The sequence below is a fragment of the Elgaria multicarinata genome, chromosome 4 (assembly GCF_023053635.1).
Source record: "Elgaria multicarinata webbii isolate HBS135686 ecotype San Diego chromosome 4, rElgMul1.1.pri, whole genome shotgun sequence".
NCBI classification, from domain to species: Eukaryota; Metazoa; Chordata; class Lepidosauria; order Squamata; family Anguidae; genus Elgaria; species Elgaria multicarinata.
Genome location: NC_086174.1, coordinates 42,988,739 through 43,016,061, shown reverse-complemented (window position 1 = coordinate 43,016,061; position 27,323 = coordinate 42,988,739). Strand labels below are relative to the sequence as shown.

The 27,323-nt window shown below is 44.4% G+C and overlaps 1 protein-coding gene across 3 annotated transcripts; it reads left to right on the top strand.

Moving 5' to 3' along the window:
• The first annotated feature begins 3,531 nt into the window (after positions 1–3,531).
• Positions 3,532–26,364, top strand: FOSL2 (FOS like 2, AP-1 transcription factor subunit). 3 transcript variants are annotated; one of them, XM_063125610.1, is made up of 4 exons: positions 3,532–3,627; positions 18,990–19,244; positions 23,768–23,875; positions 25,243–26,364. In XM_063125610.1, the coding sequence occupies exons 2-4, from the start codon at positions 19,005–19,007 to the stop codon at positions 25,750–25,752; spliced, it is 858 nt and encodes a 285-aa protein (XP_062981680.1). In that variant the 5' UTR covers positions 3,532–3,627; positions 18,990–19,004; the 3' UTR covers positions 25,753–26,364. The 3 variants fall into 3 exon arrangements, with proteins under 3 accessions (XP_062981680.1, XP_062981679.1, XP_062981681.1); XM_063125609.1 differs by lacking the exon at positions 3,532–3,627 and adding an exon at positions 5,504–6,034; XM_063125611.1 differs by lacking the exon at positions 3,532–3,627 and adding an exon at positions 6,676–6,742.
• Positions 26,365–27,323: the final 959 nt, after the last annotated feature.

Genomic DNA, 27,323 nt, shown 5'->3' with positions numbered 1-27,323 from the left:
AATCGTGTTTCCTTACTGGGGCTTTGGCCTTAGCTAGACCTAAGGATTATCCCAGGCAAATGGATGGGTTGTCCCTGCCTGCTCCCAGGATCTCCTGTGTGTCATTTGGATGCACAGGGATGATCTCAGGGTATACGCCTGGTCTAGCCATGACCATTGTTTCCTGCTTTTCTTGTGCAGCCATAATTGGGCTGCATTGCATGGGTGGAGAAGGGCGACCGCATCGTCTGTAATTGAAAATTTCCCCTCCTCTCCGTTCTCATAGTATTGAATAGGAAAGCACTCTCTCCTTTGTAACACAACCTCCCCTGTACATAGTAGGAAATCCCGCGATATTTCAGCAGAATCAGGATATCACACGTGGTGTGTTTTTTTTAAAAAAAAAATTGAATTACCAGAGGAAGGTATGGGAGATGTACAGGAGGTTGCTGACATCATCAAAAGGACCTGCAAACTTCTTTGGGTGAGTACAGGTGAAAGTTCTGTCTTCCACTTGAGGCTAGGAAAAGCAGATTTCCCCCCCTATCGAATTATACAACTGTAATGAAGAAAGTTTGGTGTAACCAGGGCAAGATTTTTGTGTGGAAGGGCTTTGAGTGATGGTACTCAAAACAAATCCCTGGGTTCAGAAATTCTAAGTGTATGTCTTTTGTACCTGGCTTTGGTGGATCGTGGAATTCCAATTAAACAAAAAACAAAATAAACGCTTTTTCTGTGCTACCTAAAGATGCTAGGAACCTTGTGCATGAAAAGCATGTATTCTACCACTGACCCTGTTCAGATGACATGTTAAGCCACAGTGGTTAAGCATATTGAGCTGAACATTATGGCTTAGCATGTGGTGTGAACCATGACTTAACATGCCATGGGAACCATTCCTAACCATGGTGTCTACATAACCATGACTTTCTGCTGAAGGGTTTGCAGCCTAATCATGGCTTAGCATGTTGTCTGAATAGGCCCAATGAGTTACACAGCCTCCGATCCGGCCGTTCTCCCAGACTTTCATGATGAGAAAACTAGAACAATTCAAATCAAACCCCGACAAGTCTAAACTGTACTTCACTCTTAACCTTGTTCTGCCACTCAAGAATTCACTGGGCAAACCATAGCCAAGTGGGAGGGGCTGTAGCTCAATAGCAGAGCACATGTTTTGCATGCTAAAGATTCCAAGGCTGGAGAGGGCTGGAGAGGCTCCGCCAGTCAGTGTCAATAATATTGGGTCAGACGGACCAATGGTTTGACAGTATAAGTCAGACTCCTATATTCTTAAGCTACTTTGTCCCATCTTGCATTCACCATCTATAAAATGGGGAGGAGAATGACCTGGTTTGCAGGGTTGCTGGAAGGATTAATGAGAAAGCAAACTGCCAATCAAAAGTGCTATAAAATGTTTAATAACACATTGTAGGCTAATAACCATTGTAAGTATTTGTCCTGCAGTTTCCATGAGCTGCTTTTGAAGTATCCATCACCTAGGCCTCCTTCACACAAAGGATCTGGGGATGTGAAAACCAACCACCACCACGTGCTCTGTAGTGAGGCAGCCAGTGAACCCTCACATATTCGCTACCTGTAGAACTTTGCCAGAAAGGAGTATCTAGCAAAACAGTGACAAGGAAATCAAGAGAAACAGCAGTGATTTGGGGCATAAGAACCCCCGTGCCTTACAGATAAACTGCTCGTGAAGCAGACCTTGTTAACTAGCAAATTTTGGAGAGCCAAGGTGGTTAAAGTGTCAGACCAGGTTTGGGGATCCTCAAGTTCAAATCCCCACTCAGCCATGAGCCACTCACTATCTCTCAGTCTATCCTACCTCAAAAGGTTATTGTGAGGAAATAACGCAGAGAGGATCACACACCTTGAATTTCTTGGAAAGCAAGATAAAAACCTTAATAATTGCATCTCCAAAGTCTGGCCCTGACTGCAGCTCTCCCAAGCATTCGGAAGTGCCTGTCTTCCTTTTCACATTTACTGCGACAAATGCCACAAGAGCGTGCTGCGGTGGCAAACATAACTGCTGTGTAAAGTGTGAAGTAACCCTTACATCTTTTCTTATGTGGCAACGCAACGGGTGCATTGATATGTCATCTCCTAAGCACATTTACTGACTCAGCAAGTGCTGGGCTTGGATGCCATAAAAACACTGATGTGGAACAATGGGTCCCTTTGAGAAATCCAGCAAATACCATATATGGAGTCAACGATCAAGGAAGGGTGGAGTCCCCTGGGCACGATGATCTTTGTCCTGAATATTTCCTGCTCTTTACACTCTCCTAAATCCAGCCTTCATTTTGTTCAATGTAGTGGTGGGCATAGTTGTGAACAAACGTCAATCCAATCAATGGTATATTCTCAGAAATACACAGGCATATGTCGTTGTGACACTTGTGGCACAAGCTTTCCTGTACTAAAGCCCACTTGGTCAAGGACGCTTGAGTAGAGCTGGTGTGAGGCTTTTTAAGAAGCCAGAAGATATTCTGTTCGAGGGGCTGCTTCTAACAGTCCACACCTCTGACATCTGTCACCATGGAAGCCCCTTTGGAGAATAATAAGGGGTCCATTATTTTAGAAAATACAAGGATTTCGGGATTCATCGGGTTCTTGCACCTTGTCAGGCAGTCTGTTACTCGTTCTTTTTTTCTTTCTCAAAGGTTACCGCCAAACTACCCTGATGGTCTGTTTGCGAAGATCTTTACTAACGAAAAACGCAATTTCCATGTATACCACAGGAGCAGTTAGCAGCTCATTTCCTGGAGCGGCTTTTTCAAAAACAAAATATCCGGACAGACGTAATACTCAGTGGGAAATTCCACTCTTGCCCCCCCCCTCGTTTTCCCGCATCCCCGTCCAGGACTTGAGTGATCTTTGGCCCCCCTCGTGGCATTTCCTGCCCGCTCTTCTCCCCGGTCCTATCCCCCGTCAGCACCGCGACGCCCTCTGGCTTTGCGGCGGGCGCTGCTAACGCAACGGGTTGCACGGTTGCATCAACGGCCGTCCCAGATTCCGCAGAAACTCCTTGATCTCTGGCGGGTGAGCCAGCAGCCACGTAACTTTACTGGAAGACACCCGAGCCGCGGAAGGGGCGCTATCCGTGCGTGCAAAGCAGCACAGACCCGCCGCCAGCCGCTCCTCCCACAGGCGAGGCTGGCCATTACTGGAAGGGGCGGGGCCGCTTGAACCGACGGCAGGCAGAGGGAGACGTGGGCGTGTGGCTGCAGCCAGGGCTGGCCCAGGCCTAGCAGCCGCGCAGGGCGAGAGCGAGCTGGCGCACTTCTGCGGCGGCCTGTCGTAGGCCGGGATCGCACCGCGATTTGCGTCCTCCCGAAGCCGTTGGCACCACCTTTCCTCCACCTCCCATGGTTTGCGCCGCTTGGGGAGTATTTGGAGGTGGCTCCTTCAAACCAACCCTGTAGCTCCATGCCCAGGGCTGGCAAAGGCGGCTGCAATCAGGCCGGAGGCGAAGGCGGATCATGTTATTACCGTTCCTCCTACCCCTTCCACACCCCCTTTGCACCTGCCTGTTGTTATTGTTCGGAGCGTTGTTTTCTTAGGCTCTTGCATTCCGACCCTGTGCTGTTGACTCAGTAGTAAGCCCTACTGGGTTCGAATGGGGCTTCTTCCCAGGTAAGTAAATAGGGTTGCAGCATAATTCTACGCCTGCTGTTTCCAAGGAAATGCCTCTTAAGGATTTGCAGCTGATACGATGCAATCCTAAACATGTTTCTACGCGGAAGTAAGGCCCCCTGATTTCAATGGGGCAATGTAAGCCTGTCTAGGATTGCGATCTAAGCGTCTCTTAACGTTAGCAGAATCCTATATTTCTTCAGCGTGCCGGGAATTTGGGCTTGTTAGCAAACGAACGCGAAATTCTTCCGGGTTCCTTCGCAAGGGGGCGATTCCGACCCCACCACCACCACCTGTGGCACGAGGACCACGGCGGCCTCTCAGGAAAAAAGGCTCCGCGACAAGAATGAATGGCAGGAGCCGTCGGGAGGTCTGTGGCAGAAGCTCCTTCCCAAGGGTGACAAGAATGCGTGTATAATACGTGAATGAGCCGCGAGCCTAGATGCGAATTTCGCACGCTCTCAAAATAGACGAGGCATTAACTCGGAAAATTAATTATGAGGTCAGATGATCACGCTACAGCAGAAGCGTCGGATATTGTTAATTAACGTTTTACGGCTAACAAGAATAGCAATAACAAAGCAGATGGGGGCGGGAACGCAGCTCGACGCCGGGCGAAGCGTCCTCGTTTTTTCTCCCTTCGCCGCCACTCTTAGGACACTACCGCCGCCACGGAACATGCTAAAGCCACCGTCCTTACATCCCCACCGAACCAGTAACACCAAGCCAGCCCCAGGAGTGAATACACTCCCATCACCCAGGCTGCGGTCCTCAAGTGCCCCGCACCCACCCAGCCTTTTCTTCCTGGATAGCCATGTCAAAACGGCCCTGGCATTCTGCGCATTACACACGCCGCCTACACACCGGCTTTGCACAAGCAGCCTCTCTAGAAGATCCACAGGCTCCGTGAATATAATAGCAAGGATAAACAGGAGATCGAGTGCCCGCTTTTCGCCATCGGTCCCTTTTCCGATCCGCCTCCCCCCCCCCCCCCCCTTAAGCGACGTTCGATCGGCTGCAGCGGGCGAGCAGGGAATCCCTCTTTCGAACGCGTCATTCTAACCAAGGAAACCCGCGCTCGCGTAGTGAAACGCAAATGCCCATCTTTGGCAACGGCGACCTGCGACAATGGAACAGACTAAGCCTAGAAGCGGGGGGGGGGGGAAATAACAGAAGACGGTCTGGTCAAGGCCACCAGAAGCCCTTCTCGGGCTGGGCCTCCAATACACCGGGGGACGGGTTGAGAAGAACAGCTTCGGTGTCTTCTGCCTAGGCTTGGCTAGGTCGGAGTTAATGGGCAGGGTGATCTTGCCCTTCTTTCTCCTCCCGCGCCAAGTGGGAGGTTCCGCGTGGCAAGGCGGGGCCAAACTGCAAGCTTGACGTTTGCGAATCCACATGGTGTAGAACTTAAGAGGCAGGGAGATGGCATAATTAGACTGGATTTGAACAAATGCCATTGCACTGACTCATCCAGGGAGAGTAAAGGAGCTCCGAGAACAAGGATACTAGATAGAGAGGTGCTCGAGAGAGCGAGGAGAAGAGGGAGGGGGGACTTGAAACGAAGGGGGAAGAGATCGCCTTCATGGCAGAGAAGGGCAGCGGCGGCGGCGGCGGCAGTAGCAGCAAGTGCTAAAAGATCAATAATTCAGAGGACTCTTAAACAAATAAATAAAGAGCCTCAAGTCCCGGGCTGACTCATCCAGTCCAGTTCGAGCAGGAAGCCGGCACTTTTATGAAAGGCTTAATTACACAGGAGGAAAGGTTCTCCTGACTTAAAAACTATAGGCTACTGGCTTTGAAACCAGTAGAAAAGAGATCGACAGGAAGTTAGAAGGAAAGGAAACAAGACACATCCAGTTTTCTGTAGAAATAAAGTATTTGGAAAGAGAACTTTTTTAAAAAAGAAATAATCATGATCGTATCTGTTCTTGTGGTCGTTTTGATGTTCATATGAGACTCAATGATTTGGCTCTAGAGATAGATCCATATATATGTTCTACGCGAGAGTTTTTGGATTCTTTTTCATTCCCACAGTCCTGTCACAAGGAAAAAACGAATATCAGGAAAGGACTTATTTTTCATTGTCTGAAACAGAGAAAAGGAAAGAAAGAAAAAGAAAAATAGATCCCGCTGCCAAACGCAACAGTCTCCACTGAGTGCATTCGGAAAATCCTAAGGCAGCCAATAAAAGATCGGAAGCGAGCAAGACAGGAAGGGACAGAGCACGGGAGCGTGCGCTGGGAGGCTGTGTGTGAGTTGCTGGCTTTTTCTTTTTAATTTAATTTCTCTCCTGCTCGCACCACGGACAATGTACCAAGACTTCCCAGGAAATTTTGACACGTCCTCCCGGGGCAGCAGCGGGTCTCCAGGCCATCCGGAAACTTACTCCAGCCTCACAACTCAACAGGTAGGTAGGGGCGATCACAGGCACCTTTGCCAGGAAGCTGTTAGGGCCGAGGTTTCGGAGCGGTCTTTTTCTTTCATCCTCTCTTCAGTTCAGTCCTCCTTTAAGAGCCGTCTTGCCTAGAAATACAGGTAATATGAGCAGATCTCACTGCGTTCTGTTTTGTGGGCGATATCATGTGATTTTGCTCGGGGACTTTTTCAATTTTTTAAAATTATTTTTATTATTATTATTTTATTATTATTATTTTCCCCTAATGTCTTGGTAGCACACTTCCCCTCTCCCTGCAATACGGAGCGAGTAACGCCACTAATCTCTCGTCCTCCCTCCTCCGCTCCTCGCAGCAACTCCTTAACCAAATAGTAAAGTTCACTAACCACACCCAGTCCACCTCTTGAGAGCGCGGAGTGCGCTCCGGCCGACCTCTCCCTCCAGTCGGAGATTAGGGGGGGAGAATAACAGGCGGCGGCGCGTCTCCTTTGGCCTCGAGTCCAACAGCCGCCTGCCTTTCGACGCCTGCACCTTAAAAGGAGGCGGAAACGGCGGCTCCAGCCGCCGCCGCTTTGCGAGAGTTTGGGCGGCCTTTGGGGGCGAGCGCACCAGCAGTACCTTGAAGTCGCGGGAGCCTTCGTAACATAGTCTGGGGACGCGCCGATCGGAGCGTCGAGCTGACTAGGCGACATCGAGCCAGCGACAAGGCGGCGCGGCGAAGTAAGCGGGGCTGGGCGAGTGTGTGTTTCTTTCTACCCTTTTCCTCTCTTCGGAAGGATCTCTTCCTGCCTGTCTGTCTCCTACACCATCATGATGTATTTGTTTGAACTCTTGGGCTCAGAAATACCCCGGGTGCTCGTGCGACCATGAGTAGCTCGCTTTCTTCTTCTTTGCGGCTGGTGCTGGCCTCTGGTGGAGTGAAATTGAGTCCGATCCATCGCGTCTCCGTGTGTAAGGAAACGCGGACCAGGTGAGAGTTTCTAACAGCTCAGCCTTCCCCAACCTGGCGCCCTCCAGATGTTTTGGACTTCAACTCCCATCAGCCCCAGCCAGCATGGCCAGTGATCAGGAAATCAGTGATCAGTCCCAAACGTCAAGAGGGGACCAGACTGGGGGAAGCTGTAATAATTCATAACTGGGCTTAATCTGGCTCTGGGTTTACTTCTGGATCTACAGCTGGGAGTGTGTCTAGCCAAGGTCCAGTTCACGTTTGCACCAGTGGCAGTTCCATGGAACATCCCAGAATATCTCATCTCAAGGGAATCAGAGGTAAAGGGACACCTGGCAATAGTTTGAGGTTTCAGAGTGAACTGTGTGTGTGTGTGTGTGTGTGTGTTTACTTATGTAGACTGTCTTTCCAAAGAGAAATAATGAGTACCCTTCTCGAATGCAGCGTGCTGCATGTTCACTGCATAGAAACTCTGGGGGTGGGATAGCCACAATGTTTTTTCTCAATATGAAATGTCTATTGCGGGACAAAACAAGGGAAACCATGAGTAGTGCTCCGAAACTGTGGTACAGACATTTAGCTGTTGATATGGAGGTTTCCACTGGCGTGTAAACAGTATAAAAGGGGATATGTCAGCCTCGATCTTCAGTTGTTAGTTGTGTGAAGGAAACCCAAAATGTCTGGTGGGCATGCTGAGGAGGACCGGGAGAAATATGCTGTTTGTTCAAGTGACTTCTAAGGTCAGAAACCTAAAAGTAGTTACACTGCAATCCTCAAAACATGTTTTCCTTTTTAAGCCAATAGGACATCAAAAGAAGTGATTGGCTTCTGAATTGTAGCTTAACTGTAGTTCAGAATCAATGGTAGTGTTTTTTTAGGGTTTGCTTTTTATTCTGACGCAAAAACTCAAGTTGTATAACAGTGCATTTCACTTTATAATAACATTTCCGAAGGTTGTGGGTTCAAATTCCGTGGAGTGTTGTGTGAGGCACACGTCTGTGTTTCTTCCTGATTATTAATGAGTTTCCAATACATTGGGCTTGGGACATAAACCCTTATCCACAACATCTGGATGAGCTAGGTGGCGTGTGATAGGAGTTTTGGGATCAGGAACTGGAACCCTAGCGGAAAGGGGGTGTATTCATCATTGTAGCCACACTCTCCTTGGCCTTTGGTTATAAAGGCAGGGTCCAGAGGGAAAGAGTAGATGAATTATGTGGCACCTCATATGGCTTTGTGGCTGGATTTGGTTCCTTATGTGGATTTAAAATATCTAATATTGCCCCAAACATGTTGCCCTTTCCCCTACCTAAGTTCCTTATCTCCTTGTTTAAGATAAGCGCATGTATATAGGAGGGGTCAGATGGGGTGGTGAAAAGAATCTCCATCCTAAATATTCTGGACACAGTCCTGGATGAACATGCATTTACATGTGTTCCCAGGAGGAAAATGCATTGAGAGCCAGCTCTTTGAATTCCACACTTCCATTAATTCAAATGAATTGGGGTTTGGTTTTTAATGATATTTTGCAGGGAGGATGGAAGATTTAGCATATAAAATTAGGGACGCCTTCAGGAGATTTGGCTGCCAAAGAAACAGAAGTATTCACAAAGCCGCCAGGCTTGAGTTAAATCGGCTTTAATTCAGTTGAATAGGTTTGTAAATGAATCTGTGATGTTTATTAAAGGCCTCTACAAACCTAGAAAAATAGAATGTAATGTGTAGTCTACTTTGGTTGCATAAAATCCCAAATAGCCACAGTGTGTTTTCATTATATTTGGCTCCTGAGCAGGAATCTGGAAAGTCTTGTGTGAGGAAAATCAGAAATCAAACTCTCTTCAAATGCTGCAGATTACAAATTAGACATGTTTGTAGAAACTGACTTAATTTCCTGATTTCTGTTTTCAGAACTAGAGATAGGGTGCATGGTGGTGGTGGGGTCTAAGCTAATTTTGTGAAGGTTAGGAAGAAAAGCAGGGAAGGGGCACTTGCCACTGTGACAGATACATATGGAACAAGGACCAGAATACCATGTGAGAGATCTGCTCAGGTCTACAGCAAAGGTGGAGCAGAGAGAAACATTGTCTCTATACACACACGCACACACCCCTCTGTAAATAAGATGTCCTTTGCAAATAATAGTCTTCAACATTCTGAGATAAGTGAAAGTTTAACATTTCTGAAATATTACTTTTATATATACATATTTTCAGTGTTGGACACTGTGTGTGTGGGAGTTTAGTGAGGAATGTGAAAGACGATAAAAAAAAGAACCATACAGATCTCTGGAGGCAAGTACATTTGTAGTCAGCTCTCCAGTGTCCTAAGTTTACAGGGCTGCTGAAATCTTTTTTTTTTTTTCTGATCTCGAAAGAATCACACTCAAGCCATGGCTAGACCAGGCCTATATTCCGGGATTGTCCCAGGATCATCCCTGTGCATCTAAATGACACACAGGGGGATCCCGGGAGAAGGCAGGGATGACCCCTCCATTTGCCTGGGATAATCTTTAGGTCTAGCAAAGCCCACAGTTTCCATTTGGTTTTTAAATCTTGAGCAGTAGCTTTCTATGTTTTCAGATTCCCCCCTCTTCCAATTTATAATTTAAACTGAAAATGTTTGCATGTTAAAAAAAAAAAGCGCTAATATCTTCAGGATCTGAAGAGGCTGCAAGTTTTTAGACTAGAAATTGCACAACAAAAATCCTTACTACATAATTCACCTTGACTCAAGTTCAAGACTAGATAACAGTATTTTACACAGAAAGTTGGGTGGATTTGGAACTCGGAAACTATTGTTAAAGTCTGCTACCGGGGTGTACAGATTCCTAGCTTTCTCCTTTTTTCATAGTAATGAAAGCAAACTTGTACATGTTTTTTTTTATAGTCCCAACTATAAATTTGACCCTTATGGCCCAGGTAAGTATGCCAATTTATTGAAATAGCAATTTTTGCAAAGGATTGTAAACAACTTAAATTAGAAATATGTTTGAAGCAGTAAGAGGGGGGGGAGGTTAAAACAAGGGAGTAAAATTCGAACACATAGCTTAGAAGACTGTTCTTGACTGAGCACATCTTTACCATTTGCCAATTCTGAGCATGCTGCAGTTTTGCAATGGAATAAGTCTTACTGTGTTTTCCTGGAACTGCCATTGGTTCATAGCTGCCATGCAAGTCAGTGACATCTGCCAGGTAAATTCTACTTTTTAAAGAAAAATGATTTTCTTGAATCTTTTCTTTTCCTTCTCCTGTTTGTTACCCCTAGCCTGAATCTCTCCCCCCTCCAAATTAAACGCTCTTTCATTAGCTGTGTCCAATTACTATTAGTTCTTTGCTACAATGCTGTTTAATTGTTACAACTGCCTCCAGATGCACAAAAGCAATAAAGAGTCTTTAATTGATACACAATATCCTTTTAAAGTAGGTATTTCCATTCGTTTTTTAAAATAGGGTCTGTTCGGGAAGGAGTTGGAATGTGTTTTTATATCAGCTCCATCTTCAAACAGGGAGTGATATTGTAGCGTTCCTTTGGTGTTCAGACATTCCTGGGCTGACCAAATGGAACTTGTTGGTATTTATTGTTGATTGGGTTTTGACCTTCAGAATGCAAGTTATTGCAGGGTCTGAGCAATTTGACTACATTTTTGGGATAGCTCTTTTGGTTGGCGTCTAGTCTCGAATGATGTCGGAACTTGAAGAATGAGAAATATTTCCTGTTAAAACTGAAAATCTATGAAATCCAGAAGGATAGTTTCCCTCTTCCCCACCCTTCTCCCCCCATTTTCTCTCAATTCACCTTTTTCCTAGGCTTTTTCTTATTTTATTTTATAAAAGTGTCTTCATCATCACAGGCAAACCTCATGGCTTTTGTAAAAGGCATTGCACAATCACGTCAGTTACACAAACCTATGATATTTCATAACGTGTTTATACCAGCTGGCTTTTCTTTTCTTCCCCCAGGACGGCCTTCTTACCATTTGTGTAACGTGTGTAAACCTACTAGCAAAGTGAGGCATAGGGCTTCTCCCACCCCCCACCCCTTTCACATCTAGCTGTAGGTCTTTTTGGTGTTGTTGTTTTTCTTAACTGTCCTACATAAAACTTCGCAAGTGGTGCCAGTCTGTGACATTCCGCACATCAAAGACCTTTTTTTTTTTTTTTTTTAATTACCAGAAATGATTCTTTCACTGTCCAAGTCCATGTCAAAAATATCTCTTTGGTGCCCTCTATAGACTGCTCCACATCTGAAGATTTCCAGATATTATATACAGGAGTTATTTGCTCACTTACCGTAAACGTGGGGAATGTTGCTGGGGTATGGATAGAATGAGTAGCTTGGCTTGCATCATATGTAACATGTGGCTCAAATGGCTTTATTATTTTTTAAGAAGAGATTGCTAGTAAATGTGTTTTTTTATTCTGATTCAACAATGTCCCAATATTTATATGCCAAGCTTTCTTTCAAATTTCAGTTCCTTCTGGATTTAACCCAGGGGTTAAATCCATCACTACAGACTACTGTAACTTCTGTTCTATAGGATTGTATCAGCTCTGAGTCACTGCATTTCACCTCCCTGTGAGGGTTGGGATGCTCACTGGTCAGGCATTTGATCAACTATGTTATTTTCCCCCACCCCCTATTCTGTCCATCTGTGTTTTAGTAATTGGGTCAGATTCAGATATAGTGTGGTGTGAGAGCCAGTGTGGTGTAGTGGCTAAAGTGCTGGACTGGGAGTCGGGAGATCTGGGTTCTAGTCCCCACTCGGCCATGGAAGCTCACTTGGTGATTTTGGGCCAGTCACATACTCTCGGCTCAACCTACCTCATAGGGTTGTTGTTGTGAGGATAAAAAGGAGCAGAGGAGGAGGATTATATATGCCGGCTTGGGTTCCTTGGAGGAAAAAATGTGGAATATAAATGCAATAAATAATAATAATATAGTCATGTTTGAAGTCAATCAGCCATGACTAACTTATAAGTCCCATTGATTTCAATGAGACTAGTCTTAAGTATGGTTAAATCTGGATGTGCTTTTTTCCACCTATATTCCTTCATATTCCACCCATATTCCTTCAGCCGTGTTCACAAATGCTGCAGGGAAGCCATCCAACTGCAACTCACCACATATTCCCCTATTTGCACCCATATTCTCCTTCAGCTGCAAGGTCAGCAACACTACTTACTGCTTAACCTGGGAGGTCTTGGAATTTAAATGTGCCTGGACAATATGCTCCCAATATGTCCTGGGCACTCACGCTAACTCCTTGGTGAGGGGAAGGCACTCAGCACATGCTCCAAGGCATGTTGTGTTGCATATTCTAGGTTGAGTTTACAATGTCAGAATAGAGTTGTGCATAGTTCTATTGGCAATTCCACTGTTCTATAAGAATCTGGATGTTTTATGCATTGTCTTTCCCCTTGATATCTAGAGATCGTATGTAGATTATGAACAAGCACAACTTTTATATGCAGTCCAAGAATTCATGTTTCATTAATTCCTTACTGTGTATGTCAGCTGAATCCTGACAGCAGTCTCTTCATTTCTTCTTATTTCTTCTTTCTGCCTTCAAAAAGAGATAACATTTGTCTGTTAGAGTGGAACGTGTCTTTTTGCAGCCCCAATATTAATGCCTTTTAATTGCTATATCCCTAAAGAACAATGCTGTACTCCTACTCCTGCTGCTACTACTACTTCAGAAAACAAGTATTAGTAATAATATTAAGTCCTGTGAAAACTATTCTTTCATCACAAACTTGCAGTACAAATAAACACTGGACTTAATCAGGGGGGATGTATTTTGTTATCTCACACTGAAACTGATGGTCTTACTTATCTTGAAAACGACTTGTAAGATTAAGTTTAGAGGAGCACTTGAGTCAGAATAGGCCGGGCTCTTAAGTTCTGCTGATTCCTTTTTTCTTCTTCTAGCCACTCTGCAGGTTCATTCAAGTCAATAACATTATGTGGTATAGTTATTTATGGCATGACCAGTTATTCCTATTTTGGCTCAGAAAACAATTGGTAAAGTGAAATTTGTTCTGCAAATCATTAGCCATTTCTGTTGGTGTCAGGGAGAGCTCTTCAGAGAATAAAAAGAGTACCTAAAAGAGAGGTTGTTGAGATGCAGTGGGAAGAGTGTTGGATTTTGAAGGCCCTCTTTCATCATGGGGTAGATAGGGTGGCCTTGGACGCATTACTCTTTTTCCAGCTAACTAACCTCACAGTATTGTTGCGATGGTAAATAAGATAATAATAAAGGACTCCATGTGCAGAAAAGTGCTTAGAAATTAATAACAACAGTTGTGTAACAAGCAGGAACCATAAGGGTGGTTGCTCCATATTCTCACTCATCATAGATGGCCTTTAGCCACACTTCTACAAAACATGGTGGATGTTTCCTTACTTTGGGTACAACAGCTGCACAGTGAGATTCATTTTGCAATCTTGATCTGATGCTCTAGATTCTTTGTACTCCTAGGAGTGGAAAAAGCTTTTGTTGACTTCAGAGCTAGACTGGTTTTGAAGTTTTTCCCTAGCTGAGTTTCATCAGTAAGGTGTTACTTAACAAAATATGCCTTAAGGTTGCTTCACATAGGAATAGGAGATAAACACATACACCCGAAAACAGCATAGTAAAGTTAGTATATATGTATGTGTTGTATGTGTTGTGAGCCTCAGTGTTCTGTACATGCCATGAAACAGACATATATGCAACCTTCACTAATGAATAAATACACATGTAGTTAAAATGTCATGATGTGTGAAGTAGCCCCTAAGCAGACTGAAGTACAATAAGCAGTCTTGGAAAAGATCCTGTCTCATAGTCTTTTTGCATGGTTGTGGGGTGTACCCTTACTAAAGGAATCCTCTTTGTAAGCAGAATTGTGGGGGTGGTTCATGTATGTATGTTATTTATACATTGATAATCCCTTCTTTCTTACAATGAGTTCAAGGCAGCGTACATAGTTCCGCCCATCTTTTAGCCACACAACAACACTGTGAGGTAGGTTACACTGAGAGATAGTGACTGGCTGTGAGCTTCATGGCCGAATAGGGTTTTGAACCTGGCTCTCCCAAGTTATAAACAATATTGTGGCCTTTATAATTCTCCCAAGTTATGAACAATATTGTGGCCTGGGCTGACCTTCAGATCCTAGTTGTTTGGGAGAGGTTTATTTCTGACTCCTCATCTGGGTGAATAGGAGGTCATTATAATTTATATGACCTGTCAGATATGAACTCCCTGGTTATTAGTCACTAGATGTTAGGACAGACGTCACACTGGAAAGATAATTTTGCTCCAATGTGGACTCTTAACTCCTAGGTCATCATCTAAAGCATACATACAAAGGTTATAAAACAGCTTGAATGCATTTCTTTACCTCACCGCCACAATAGTGAGGAACTATCCTCCAACATCTGACAAAATAGTTCTCCCTAGACAAGGACTTTATAGTACAAAACTAAACTGTTTGCCAGTATTTAGTTGTTAAATAAGTTCAGTTGGAAAACATGAGGAATGCCTTTACTAATTTTTTCTGAGGGTTTTTGTTGTTTTTACAAGAAGGTTCTCTGTTCTCTGAGAATGTAATACTTTGAAACATTGGTGGAAAAAATGCTGTTTTCCTTGCTTACATTGCAATACTTGGGCCAATAAAGTTCACTGGGATTTTACCCTCCTTTGATCTAGATAAATTAATAATTTAATGTTTTGTCATCTCCAAACATCACTTCCACAGTGCACATACATTTTGACAGCCAATTATCAACATCATAGGGTGCTTCCAGATTAGGCCAATTCGCACATTGTTGGTTAAACAAGCCATAGTGGCTTGTTTAGGCCACAACGCCTGCTGGGCACAATTTGGATAATTCCCTGCTTGGGTGTGGCTTGTCATTTCATCTGAACCAGGGCAGCATGGCTTGGCTTGTTTCCCATGTCAGCTGGCATCTGACCCAACAATTGCCTCGTTCACAGAATTTTACTAGGGGTCCAGATATAATCATCCACTTCCAACCCTCCCACTGATTTCCCACTGCTTGTTCACAGAAGATCCATTAAGGAAGAAAAGACAGTATAACTGCTCAATGCCTTCCTCTAGTTAGCACTAGATATCTTCCATCTGGAAGCACCACTATACTCTTGTCAGAGAATCATGACTAAGGCTATTGTGTTTGGAGAGGCAAAATTAGATACATGTGTTCACATTATGAACTCCAATATACTTATAGAAAAATGACCCAGAGCTTTGTTTTGTCTCTATCAAAATAAAAGTAATAATTTTGTGCTCAGTGTGTTTTCTCTTATTATTTCATGGAGGATATCTAGCAATAACAGTGAACATGCCCTCCGTGTTCGGAGGTCGCAGCTGGGTCCATCGTGCCTTGATTGTGAATTTCCCAGGGATACATCCACTTTAGGGGATCAAGAGTTGTAGTCCTGATGGGCTTTGGTTCTGATCCAGCAAGATAATCCATATGAGGGTCTTCTCCTTCTTTTTCTCCTTTCGATGATATTTCATTAGGCAAAGGAGTGTGGAAGTTTTTCAAGGACTGCAACCCACTTTTAGTTAATGGGTTTTAAAACCCCACTGATGGGACATGATAGGTCTGTAAAACTAATCCAACATTTGTATCTCTCTCGAATGGCTCCCTTGTTAGACAAAAGCATTCCTTCTCGTATATTTTTCCCTTCAGGGACTGCCTATTGTTTTGTTTTTCTTCCATTCCCCTAGCATTTTAGTACCAGTGTGCTATCCAGATGAATTTACCTCAGTCTGGAAACAAGGTGTACTAGTATCCTTTTTATATATTTTTATTATTATTTCGCAGAAAATTACCTAGTGCCTGTTAAAGAGCTACTGCTTTGTTTGTCTAGACAGTGCAAAGAGCTGCAGGGAATTTTTCTGATCTGAATCCCAAAACACATTTTATAGGGTATTATTAAAATATAGGCACATAAACCTGCTGCAGCTGGAAGCATCTTTATATTCTACTTTTAAAACCATCCTTACATGTGGCTCCAGAATGGGGATGTTGAACAGCTGTGCCTTCTACTGGGGCCTTAGCTGAAAATACAGTGTCATGCTGGTGGAACAGCCACCAATAAAGAGTTCCCCATCGTTCTGTCTAAAATGGATATATTGGCCATTCAAGCTACAACAAACAAAGCAAAAGGTAGCAAAACTCAGGTAAGTCAAGAGATCCAGGTTCTAGTCCCCACTCGGCCATGGAAGCTCACTGGGTGTCTTTGGGCCAGTCACAGGCTCTCAGCCCAACCTACCTCACAGGGTGGTTGTTGTGAGGATAAAATGGAGTGGAGGAGGAGGATTATGTATGCTGCCTTGGGTGCCGTGGGTTCCTTGGAGGAAAAAAAGTGGAATATAAATGCAATAAATAAATAAATAAATTTTAAAGCACTGACCCTTAAGTTATTTCTAAAAGACATTAAAGAGATATGTGTGTTGCCAAGTAGAGTGCATATGATTACTACCATTATTGCTATTTAAAATTTACACAAGGCATACTGAGGGATATGTGTGTTCCAGTTTGATAAGTAAAAGGGGTTGCTTCAGCTCCCTTTGCCTCCAAATAGCTGTGGCCACGTGTTTGAGGTTAAAGGTCAGGGGTTGTCAAGAGGCAAGGAATATGTCTTCTCAAAGGCTGCTGTGGCTTTTGCTGCTTCCATGAGTCAGTTCCTCATTTTGAGTTTCCACATTGCATTCTGGGAATTTGAATAATTGAGTGGAGTAATGCAGGGCTGATTGCAGAGATATTGAGAAGGGATGAGTGGAAGTTGTCCAAATAAGAATCTTATGCACCCAACAACCCTTTTATTTTCTGTTAACCCCCACCCCCTTTTCCACCTCACTGATTTCTCAGCCATTTAACACATTATGTAGAAGGAGATGATAGATTGAGGTGGTATAATTCCGGACTATGCCACTTCAGACTGAAGGGTAAACATTCAGATTTTTTGATGATCCTCCACATAACCCCCCCCCAACATATTGCAAGTTGTAAAGGACCACATTAGGGTAAAAGGTTCAGGTTGCAATCCTATACACGTACCTGGAAGTAAGTCTCATTGAATTCAGTGGAACATAATTCTCTTTCGACATGTAGAGCAGGGGTGCAGAACCTCATCCCGAGGGGCCCAATTCGGCCCTCTGTGGTTCCACAGATGGCCACTCCCCTTCTCCCACCCACCAACCATTTCCCAGCTTTTGTGTGGATTTTTCTGTCTTCTAAAAGGTTGAAATGCCTCTCCTACGGCTTAGTTACTGGCCGGTAAGAGCTTTAAGATCTGCTTGTATTTTGGCCCCGCCCATTTTGCCTTCAGCCCCGCCTACCATTGGAATGTGCCCCCCCCCCGCCCCGGAGCTTCTCCCAAAATGGAATTTGGCCCTCAGGCTGAAAGAGGTTCAACACCCCTGATGGGCTGTGAGTGGATTATGTCTCCAAGAAGCTTTTACTGCAGCATACTTGCTTTGACAACATGTTTAGGGTTGAAATTGATTTTCCACAAATTGTCGGCTGATTTAGGGAATTTTAAAATATCTCAAGATGGTTAATACAGAGGAGAAACAGAAGACAAGCGCTGTATTTAAGCTGCTAGCCTTGGATGCTGGGCTTTTGACTAACCCCTTAAAATTCTCATCTTTAAACTGCAATCAAAATTGTGGTGACTTTGAATTCTGTGATATATTAGTTCCCTTGCACATGAAATCTGTAGGACTGTGTAGTTACTGCTCTGCACTATCCAAGAGGGGTGAAATTGCCTCTTGACCAACTAAGATGTTGCTCCTGTTTGCCTGTCATTGACTCAGTTCTTCTATGGAGCATGTAAGGTGGGAAAGGGAGAACTGGGCATGATTCATCTTCTTTTCGGGGAATCAGGGTGACATAGCTGAGCTAGAACCAACCACCATAAAAACACTGATATAGAGCAGGCGTAGGCAACCAGATGCCCTCCAGATGTTTCAGACAACTCCCACAATCCCCTACCATTGGCAATGCTTTTTGGGGCTGATGAGGGGTTGTAGTCCCAAACATCTGGAGGAGACCAGGTTGACTAGCCTAGTATAGCTTTTTTTCTAGTTTTCCTCAGAATGGCATAAACTAGGAGCCTGCATTCTACCGGAGTAGGTTTTGTTGATGAAAGAACATCCAGATATTTGACATTTCAAACTTCTTTTCCAGATAGTTTAATTGCTAATGCATATGTTTTTAGTCACTTCAGGCAGTTGTATGTATATATGCTGAAATTTTTATATCTCACACTCTCGCACACTAATATATGTACATAAAAATTACACAAAGGTCCAAATTTGCACCACAATTCAATAAATAATCCCCCCTCCGCTCTTGCTGCTGAGACTCCAAAGATTATGGGATGCATGACCATAACTACAGGAGAGCTGAAGAAAGAGGCACCTGTCCAGACCCTTAATTTGGGTGGAGTGGGGAATTCATTTAGGGTTCTCCATGTTGTCTCCACCCCAGTTCCAAGACCACAGTGTAGAGTTTTAGATTACAAGAACCTTTCGTCCCCATGTGTGTTTCCTTGGAAAATAGTGTCACTGTGATCATGGGAAATGCTTCCAGCCATATCTTTGACAACTTGGTTCAGATACCAGTTCAGATATTATACTTGTCCAGGTGAGAACATGCTCAAGGAATTTGTGAGCTGCTTCTAGGAAGAACATATCATGTGAATTGGACCTTAGTCTAAAGAGTTTAGAGCTTTAGTTTCTTCCAATAGTGCTGAGGCTCAGATATGTATGGTCCCAGATTCAGTCCTTAGCATCTCCAATTTAAAATGCCTTAAAACTGAGCGAGACCTCTGATTGAATAGCTACCAGTCAGAATAGAAAATGCCGAACATGATGTACAATAAGTCTCACTTGGTAAAAGGCATGCTGGAGCCCTTTGACTACCACCTTGTTTGTATTTCAATAAAAAAAATGGTGTTCTGGTTCTACTGATTTCTCTCCTCTCTCTCTCTCTGTCTCCTAGAAATTCCGGGTAGATATGCCAGGATCGAGCAGCACTTTTATTCCTACTCTGAACGCCATTACCACCAGCCAAGACCTGCAGTGGATGGTTCAGCCCACTGTGATCACCTCCATGCCAAGTGCCTACTCTCGCTCGCATCCTTACAGCCATGCGCTGCCAAACTTGTCGTCGGTTACTGGACACACAGCCCTTCAGAGACCTGGTGTCATTAAAACCATCGGGACCGCAGTGGGCAGGAGGAGAAGAGATGAGCAGGTAGCTACACTGGTTGAAACGACTGCTCATGATCCACCACCTGAGTGAGCTGGGACCTGGTGCAAAGTTTCCAAGATGATAACTTCATGTGCCAAACGTTGTTGGTGGTGACCAAACTTTTCTTTGCAGGTTCTTGGGTTATGTGGAGCTAACTTGGGGAGTGCTGAGTTGTGCAGGCAGTTTTATTCATAGATATCTATACAAATCATGGCAAGGAGCCAGTAGCTCACCAAGAGAGAGCAAGCTTTGCATATATGTGGCCTTGCTTTCGTCCCTGGCATTTCTAATGAAGAAGTCTTGGCTAATGAGGCTGGGAAGTATTGAGAAGCTGTAAAGATTGAGATTTGCCACTAGTCTGGACAGATGGTGCTGAGCAGATAATAACCCATTGGTCTGATTTGATACAATGCCTCGCCTTAAGTTTCCATGTGCCTTAAGTCTCCAGTGCTATTTCCCCTATTGTCAGTTCTATTAGAATTAGTGGATTCCAACTGCATTATTAAACATCCTCTGTCTTACACATTTCAACTGAATACTTTTTTTAAAAAATTAAATGTATAAACTGCAGCTTCATCCCAAAAGGGATTTCAGGGTGGATTTTGAGATTTGGATCCTAACCGTGACCCATAGTTATGATTTATCAGAGTACAAAAAGCCATTCAGCTCTCATGCCTATGGCCCGATGAGGTTCCATGGAGCCCCAATAACTTCATGAATAAGGAGCATCTGACAGTCTTGCTGTTTTGTTGTATTGATAGTTACAAGGATGCATGACAACAACATATGCTTGGAAGCAGCTAAGTGGCTTCCTGAAGCCATGGTCTTGTGTTTGGCTTACTGGTGAATGTTACTGGAGCAGAGCTGGCTTTTAAGCATCTTCCTACTTTGCCAGTCTCAGGGCTCATCTACACCAAGCAGTATATCCTACTATGAAACTGGTATGAAAGTGGTATATAAAAGGCAGGAGCCACACTACTGCTTTGTAGTGGTATTGAAGTGCACTGCAGGATCTACAGTACTGCTTTATAGTGGTACCGCACTGACAATTGTTGGGGCCCATGAGACATCTACACCAAGCAGGATATACGTAGTATTATGAAAGCGGTATATGGCATATGTCATGGGCCCCAACAGTTGTCAGTGCACTTCAATACTGCTATAAAGCAGTAGGATGGCTCCTGCTTTTTATATAACACCTTCATACCACTTTCATAGTGGAATATCCTTTGTGGTGTAGATGAGCCCTGAGTGACACATGACTGAGGACTAGGGAGATGGATGTTCAACATGATGCTTGCTGGTTAAGGTGGCAGCCCTTTGTTTTTTGTAATATGTGCTTCCGTCTGAAGACCATAAGAAGAGCTCTTCTGCATCACACCAAAGCATCCTAATCTGCCCAGAACCCAGTTTCCAGTAGTGGCCATCCAGGTGCCTCTGGGATGACCCTAAACAGGTCATGAGGGCAATAGCCCTCTCTTGGTGATGTTCTCCAGCAACTAGTCAGAATGCTTCTGTTTGAAATCAGTTTCTTCATAACACATGCCTGTAAATAAATAATAGTATATGGGCTTTTTTTGTAGAAAAGAGCTTCAAGGCCAGAGGAAATTAGCTGAACAACCTATGAGTGTTATAGGTGTCCTTGTTATAACTCCGCCATCACAGCTAGTGCTTTTGTAGTAATCTCAGATAAGGATCTTGTCAGCTAAGCTCCATTGACTCCTAGATTGTTTGTTTGCATTTGCAGGAAAAAGACATTTGCATGAACTCAGGAGGCTTGTGACACTTCAGTGATGGCTTGAAAGCAAATGATGCCCTTATTTGGAGCGTGGTGTCAGCCGGCTTTTTCTTCTTCTTTTTTAATAGAATGGGATTTGTGAGCGTGTTACCTGATTTGAGGGGGGATTAATCCATCAATGTTGCTTCTGGTGTTTGAATTCATAGAGATTTTGAAGGCTACCACCAGGGTTGAAAATTCTCATTTAGATAAAATACAAACACGAATCAGTGCCTGAGCAGGTCACAATTAGAGAGTAATCCTACTATAAGCATCTTTTGCCAATTTTTTTTTTTTTTTTTTAGGGGTGGGGGAAGTTATTGAATCAGAGGGACTATTTCTGAAATAACTGACCATAGACAAAGAAAAGTGTGATTAAAATAGAACATCCCAATCTTATATATCTGCTTTAACCTTCCAAAAGTTCTGTCTTTGCCATAGATGGACTTCATTTCCCAAAAAAACTGATGTTTGTGGCCCAAGGGTACCTATCTGGAATGCTGTTTTGTGAGAGTCAATTACAGACAAGGCTTTTATCATGCCACACACACACACACACACACACACACACACACACACCTCAGTCACAGAATTTTCCTGGGGGTAGGGTTGCTGGTGGTGTCCTGACTGATGTTGTCTTCCACTCACAGCCCTCCCACCACTCCTTCCATCTTTTTTCTTCAGAAAATCCATTAAGAAGAAAAAGACAGAATCGCTGCATAATGCCTTCTAACTGGTAACGCTAGGAGCTCCATCTGGAAGCATACCTAATGTTGCCCTCGCCTGCACCAGTACCTGTACGCCGAAAACTGTATAGGGAAAAAGCGCTGGTGAAATAACACTGCTGTTGGGGGTAAGATGGGTACCAGCTCTGGTGCAAAGATAGGGTGGCCATATGAAAAGGAGGACAGGGCTCTTGTATCTTTCACAGTAGCATAGAAAAGGGAATTTCAGCAGGTGTCATTTGTATATATGGAGAACCTGTTGAAATTCCCTCTTCATCACAACAGTTAAAGCGGCAAGAGCTATACTAGAGTGACCAGATTTAAAAGAGGGCAGGACACCTGCAGCTTTAACTGTTGTGATGAAGAGGGAATTTCACCAGGTTCCCCATATATAAAAATGACACCTGCTGAAATTCCCTTTTTAGTACAACTGTTAAAGATACAGGAGCCCTGTCCTCCTTTTCATATGGTCACTCTAGCAAAGATGCCGGTTGAATCTTTTACCCTGAAGTCAAGATCCTTCTTTCCAATCCTCTGTTCACTTCCAGAGAGTAACTTGTAGGGTCCTTCCTGTGCTGCAGTAAGAGCCTCTTTAGCTGAAATTGGATATTCCCCCACTTCCCTTTCTCAGCAGAGCAGCTGATCTGACACAAGGAGGAAGTTGCAGCAATGTCGTGGTAGCTGCTAGCTGTGCCAGTGCTTTGACAGGCAGGATTTATTTATTTCATTTATTATTAACATTTATACACCATCTTACTTGCTAGAATGCCATCAAAGCAGTGAACAACAAACAATTTAAAACAATAAAGCTTTAACACAATAGAAAAAAGAGCATTAAAATCAGTAAAGCATTAAAACAGCTACATAATTTAAAAGGCTAAAGTTGCCACAAAAAACAGATCTTTTTTTTTTTTAAAAAAAGAAACAAAATATTGTTCAGCCGCAATCCAACAGAGCATGAACACTCCCTTCCATGCTCCGCTGTACCCAGTATAATTTGGGGGGCCTCTGTGAGGGTTCCTGTTTCACACCAATCGGGTCACCTTTGGCTCCTTCATTACATTTATCTTCTCTCACTGGAGGGTTGCCTGATGATTCAGGAAGTGTAGTGCGTTATCATGCAAAATCAGAGGGTGTGTGTGGAAAGGAAAGTAATTCTTAAAGCTGATCTCAAACAAGGCCACTCTTCATTTGATGAGGGCTCCTTCAATTTATAAATTTATACTGCCTCCCTCTCCCCCACCCTGAGACCTTGGTTCCTGACCTTCAAGTTAACAACTATTTTCGTATGGGAAGAAGCAGATAGTTCGTTTGAAGAAAGATGCTTGCGACATCTTCCTATGCATTTACCTCACAAACCACCCAAGTTGCAAAACAACAGGGAGGATCTACCGTGTGTTTGGCCTTGATTTGCAGATTCAGTGTTCTCTTGCCCAATCGTCCTCTTGTTTCTCCACCACCTTGCCAACTCTCTTCCTCTCTGGGCTAGGCTCTAATTCAGGTGTGGGCAACTTGTGGCCCTCCAGATGTTTAGGCCTACAGATCCCATCATCCTTCAACATCGGCTATGCTGGTTAGGGCTGACAGCAATTGTAAGCCAAAACATCTGGAGGGCCACAAATTGCCCACCCCTGTTCTAGTGTTATAATATATTGAGTCCCTGAAATGCCCTTGAAGTTATTTTGTTGTCATGGTGGACGCCTGACTGAGGGTCTTCAGATTTACGGCTGCCAGCCTTGGGTTCAGTGTCTGGAACCTGGTTCTATTTCTCAGGTAGTGGCAATGGTAGCCACAGGCTTGGTTGGTTCATTTTCCTTGGTCTCTGCGCTTTAGCTGTCACTCGAGGCTGGGATATATTTTGTAGTAGGTGAAAGATATTCTGTGGGAATTTGCCCTGAGAGTTTTAACAGTGCTGTGAGTTCACCAGATGAGTCTCCTTTCTCACTGTGGTTTGTCGTTTAGTTAAGCTGCTTCCCTCTCCTGCCAGCTGGAAATGATATTTTTGTTCCTTTGTTTGGCCACAGTTGTCACCTGAGGAAGAAGAGAAGCGAAGGATTAGGAGAGAGAGGAACAAACTAGCAGCTGCTAAGTGCCGTAACAGACGTCGAGAGCTGACAGAGAAACTCCAGGCTGTACGTATTCCACACAAAAGTTTCCTCCTTTCTGGTCTTGCCCATTTCAGGTTACCCAGAGTTGATCTTTGCCAAGTTTGTATGCAATATTCTGTTGAAGATGGCCTCTCTTTCAGTTGGGCTTACTTTCTAATGGAATTTGGGGCAGCATAGCACAGGTTGATCAAATACAGCAAAGTCAGATGTGCCCAGCTCTTTCCCACTTCGCCTGTTCAGAATCCCACTGTGGCTGTTGTGGAGCAAGTTCTCAAGCTGTACCATATTACCTGGAGCACAAAAAAATGCAGATACTACTACTTCTCCATGCTCTTCTTCCTCATACTGATCCAGTCAACCTTTGGACAGTAAGGGGACTGGAGCATTATATATATATATATATATATATATATATATATATATATATATATATTACTGTTGGGATCAGAATTGCTGAAATAATGCATCTGCCCTAAATTGTAGCTGTGTGGATGTATTGTTACTATGAGTAAAATGTGAAAGACATAAGCTTTCCATTGATCTCATCCTTACCTTTTCCTGATATCATGTCTGTCAAAGCAGTGAGTGTATGTGTATGGAAGACAATGAGTGGGTTTGCACAACATGCTAACAATGCAGTGTGGCTTATTTTGTCGAACAAGCCACTTTATTTGTTGCTGTGTTCATCAGAGTGGTTTACAATCCACACTGCGGAAAATGTCCTAGGTTCAGACAACATGCCAACCGATGGTTCAACAAACAACCCACAGTTCAACAACAACCCATGCTAAACCACTGCATGTGAGTTAGTGTGTTGTGTGATAAGCCCTGTTAAGTCATTGTTTCTGGAAGATGCCTGTGGTAATGAGATAGTGAGATGGAATCTCTAAGGATGCTGAGTATTCTGTATTTTGCTGTAAATAGACCCAAAATATTCTTGTGAGGTTTAAGATACTTGGAACAATGAGATTACTCATTTAAAAAGGGAAGGGGGGTAGTCAGCAGAGATGTTATGTTTCATGAAACCTATTTATTATTTATTTTAACAAGTATATGGCCAATCAAGGCAGTGGACCTAAAATCACTTGAGTGGGAAGGGACTTCAAATGTTACCTAGTCTAATCACAGAAATACTCTGCTACAATCCCCCAAAATAATATACCCCAGGAATGGGCAGCTTGGGGTCATCCAGATGTTTTAGCCTACAGTGCCTCACTGTTGACTATGTTGGCTACGGCTGATGGGCGTTGTAGGCCAAAACATCTGGAGAGCCACACATTGGCTACCCCTGATACACCCCATCTGTTTAGTTGAACTTACCTTGGTACTTCCTGTTCAGATGTGTTGCTTCTGCTGCTCCCGCTGACAACCTGTTTCTCTTGGACCTGCAGGAAACTGACGAGCTGGAGGAGGAGAAGTCCGTCTTGCAGAAGGAGATTGCTGATCTGGAGAAAGAAAAGGAGAAGCTGAAGTTCATGCTGATGGCTCACAGCCCCATGTGCAAAATTAGCCCTGAGGAGCGTCGAACCCCACCACCACACAGCCTCCAGACCATCCGGACCGGAATGAGTGGTGCCGTGGTGGTGAAGCAGGAACCTATGGAGGAAGAGATCCCCTCCTCCTCTTCTGACCTTGAAAAGGGGCAGAGATCTGTCATCAAGCCCATCAGCATTGTAGGGGGGTTTTATGGGGAAGAGCCACTCAACACTCCCATTGTGGTGACCTCAACTCCTGCCATCACCCCTGGAACATCCAACTTGGTCTTCACCTACCCCAGCGTGCTGGACCAAGAGTCGCCACTCTCCCCTTCAGAGTCATGCTCCAAAGCTCACCGGAGGAGCAGCAGTAGCGGTGACCAGTCCTCCGATTCCTTGAACTCGCCAACTCTGCTGGCGCTGTAACCCTTTGGCCGCTGCTCCATCCAGTTATTCTGGGGGGGAACCTGCCTCCCCCAACTTTGAGCTTAGAAGACCAGCACAATGACATTAAAGCACAAGGGCAGCAAGAGCAAGAAGAGGCAATGGTGTCACTCCAGGTACTTCCTGAGGCAGGAAGAACCAGAACCATATAGGCATAGGGTGGGGGAGCAGAACTGGCATGATGGGGACCCAAGTGCTTAGACGACATGGTAGTGGGGAAGCCCCTCCCACTCAACTGAGTGCAATTGGATGTGAGCTTTGGTGATTTGCTAGCCATTCCCGTTATGCCGATGGTTTGACCAGGTTCCCTTCTGTGCTAAGTAGTACATTCCAGTTAGTTGATCTCATTTTGGGCCTTTTGATTTTTCTGTTGGATACCACGACATTTCGAAAACGCTAATGGCTTGTGGCTATTGTCATTAAACCGCAGATGATGTTGGGATCTGCCTCTGGGGAACTCTTGCTGTGGGAGGGTGATTTTGGGCTGATGGTGGCGGAGCCAAGATGAATCAATAATAAGTCCAAATGGTTCTTTTCGAAATGGTACACTCAGCGCCTTCGTGGAAGGTAGCAGTGTGGAAGCAAGCAAGCTGAAAGTGCTGGATATTCTGTTGGGGTGGGTGGGTGGGGCTCAGGAGGAAGAAACGAAAAGTCGCTCTGGAAACGGAGATCGGTGCGTTCATTTGTCGGTGTGCTGCAAAAGCCTCCGTTAGTGGGCCAGGAGTGGTGCCAAGGGAGCTGGGGAGATGCCAGCTTGAGTTTCCACTAAGCCTTTTGTCTCTGGCATGGTTTCGTCTGTAATTAGTGTTTGTCAAAATCTGTTGCTGGACCCTACATTTCCTTTCCCTTTGGCTGCTAGCCACCTTGGGTGTGATGCATCCTCCTCAGAAGTGCGCCTGGCTCAGATGCTGGTGCCATTTCTTGAGGAAAGCCACTGGCTGCCTGATCTGTGGGCCGTAGCATCACAGCAGTGCTGCCGTTCTTCCCTTGTGAGTGATCCAGGAAAGAGGTTCATTGAGGGTGAGAAGTGCAGGAAGCTAGCTGGAAGCTCCCTTGGTGGAAATGTCCTTCCTGGTTTTTTGGGGGGCTGTTCATGGCCAAAGGCGTATGAACGTTTGTGAGTGTGCTGTTTGATGGTTTTAGGCCGTGTTGTTCCTTTGCCCTCTTTCTGGTCCTAGAGACGACCAGAGGAACATGGTTTCTACACCTGGGCTAGATCCCCACTACTGCTTTATAGCGGTATTGAAGTGCACTGATAACTCTTGGGGCACAATACACATTCCATATACTGTTTTCATAGTGTTATTTCCTGACTTTTATTCCACATCCATAATGATTTGATGCAAGGTGTAGAGCTGGCCTTGGTCTTGGTCTTCTGCCACATTCAGTCCCTGCAATGGCCAACTGGATATGGCTGCTTAAAACCAGTGCTCACTACTGAAATGGGCAGCTCACATCACTTTGTGCATCTCCTGTGGTGTCAAGGCAAAATCCTTCTCTAGACAATTGTACTTAGACAGTGTGCAGTTGCTTGGTTGGCCAGAGTGGCATAC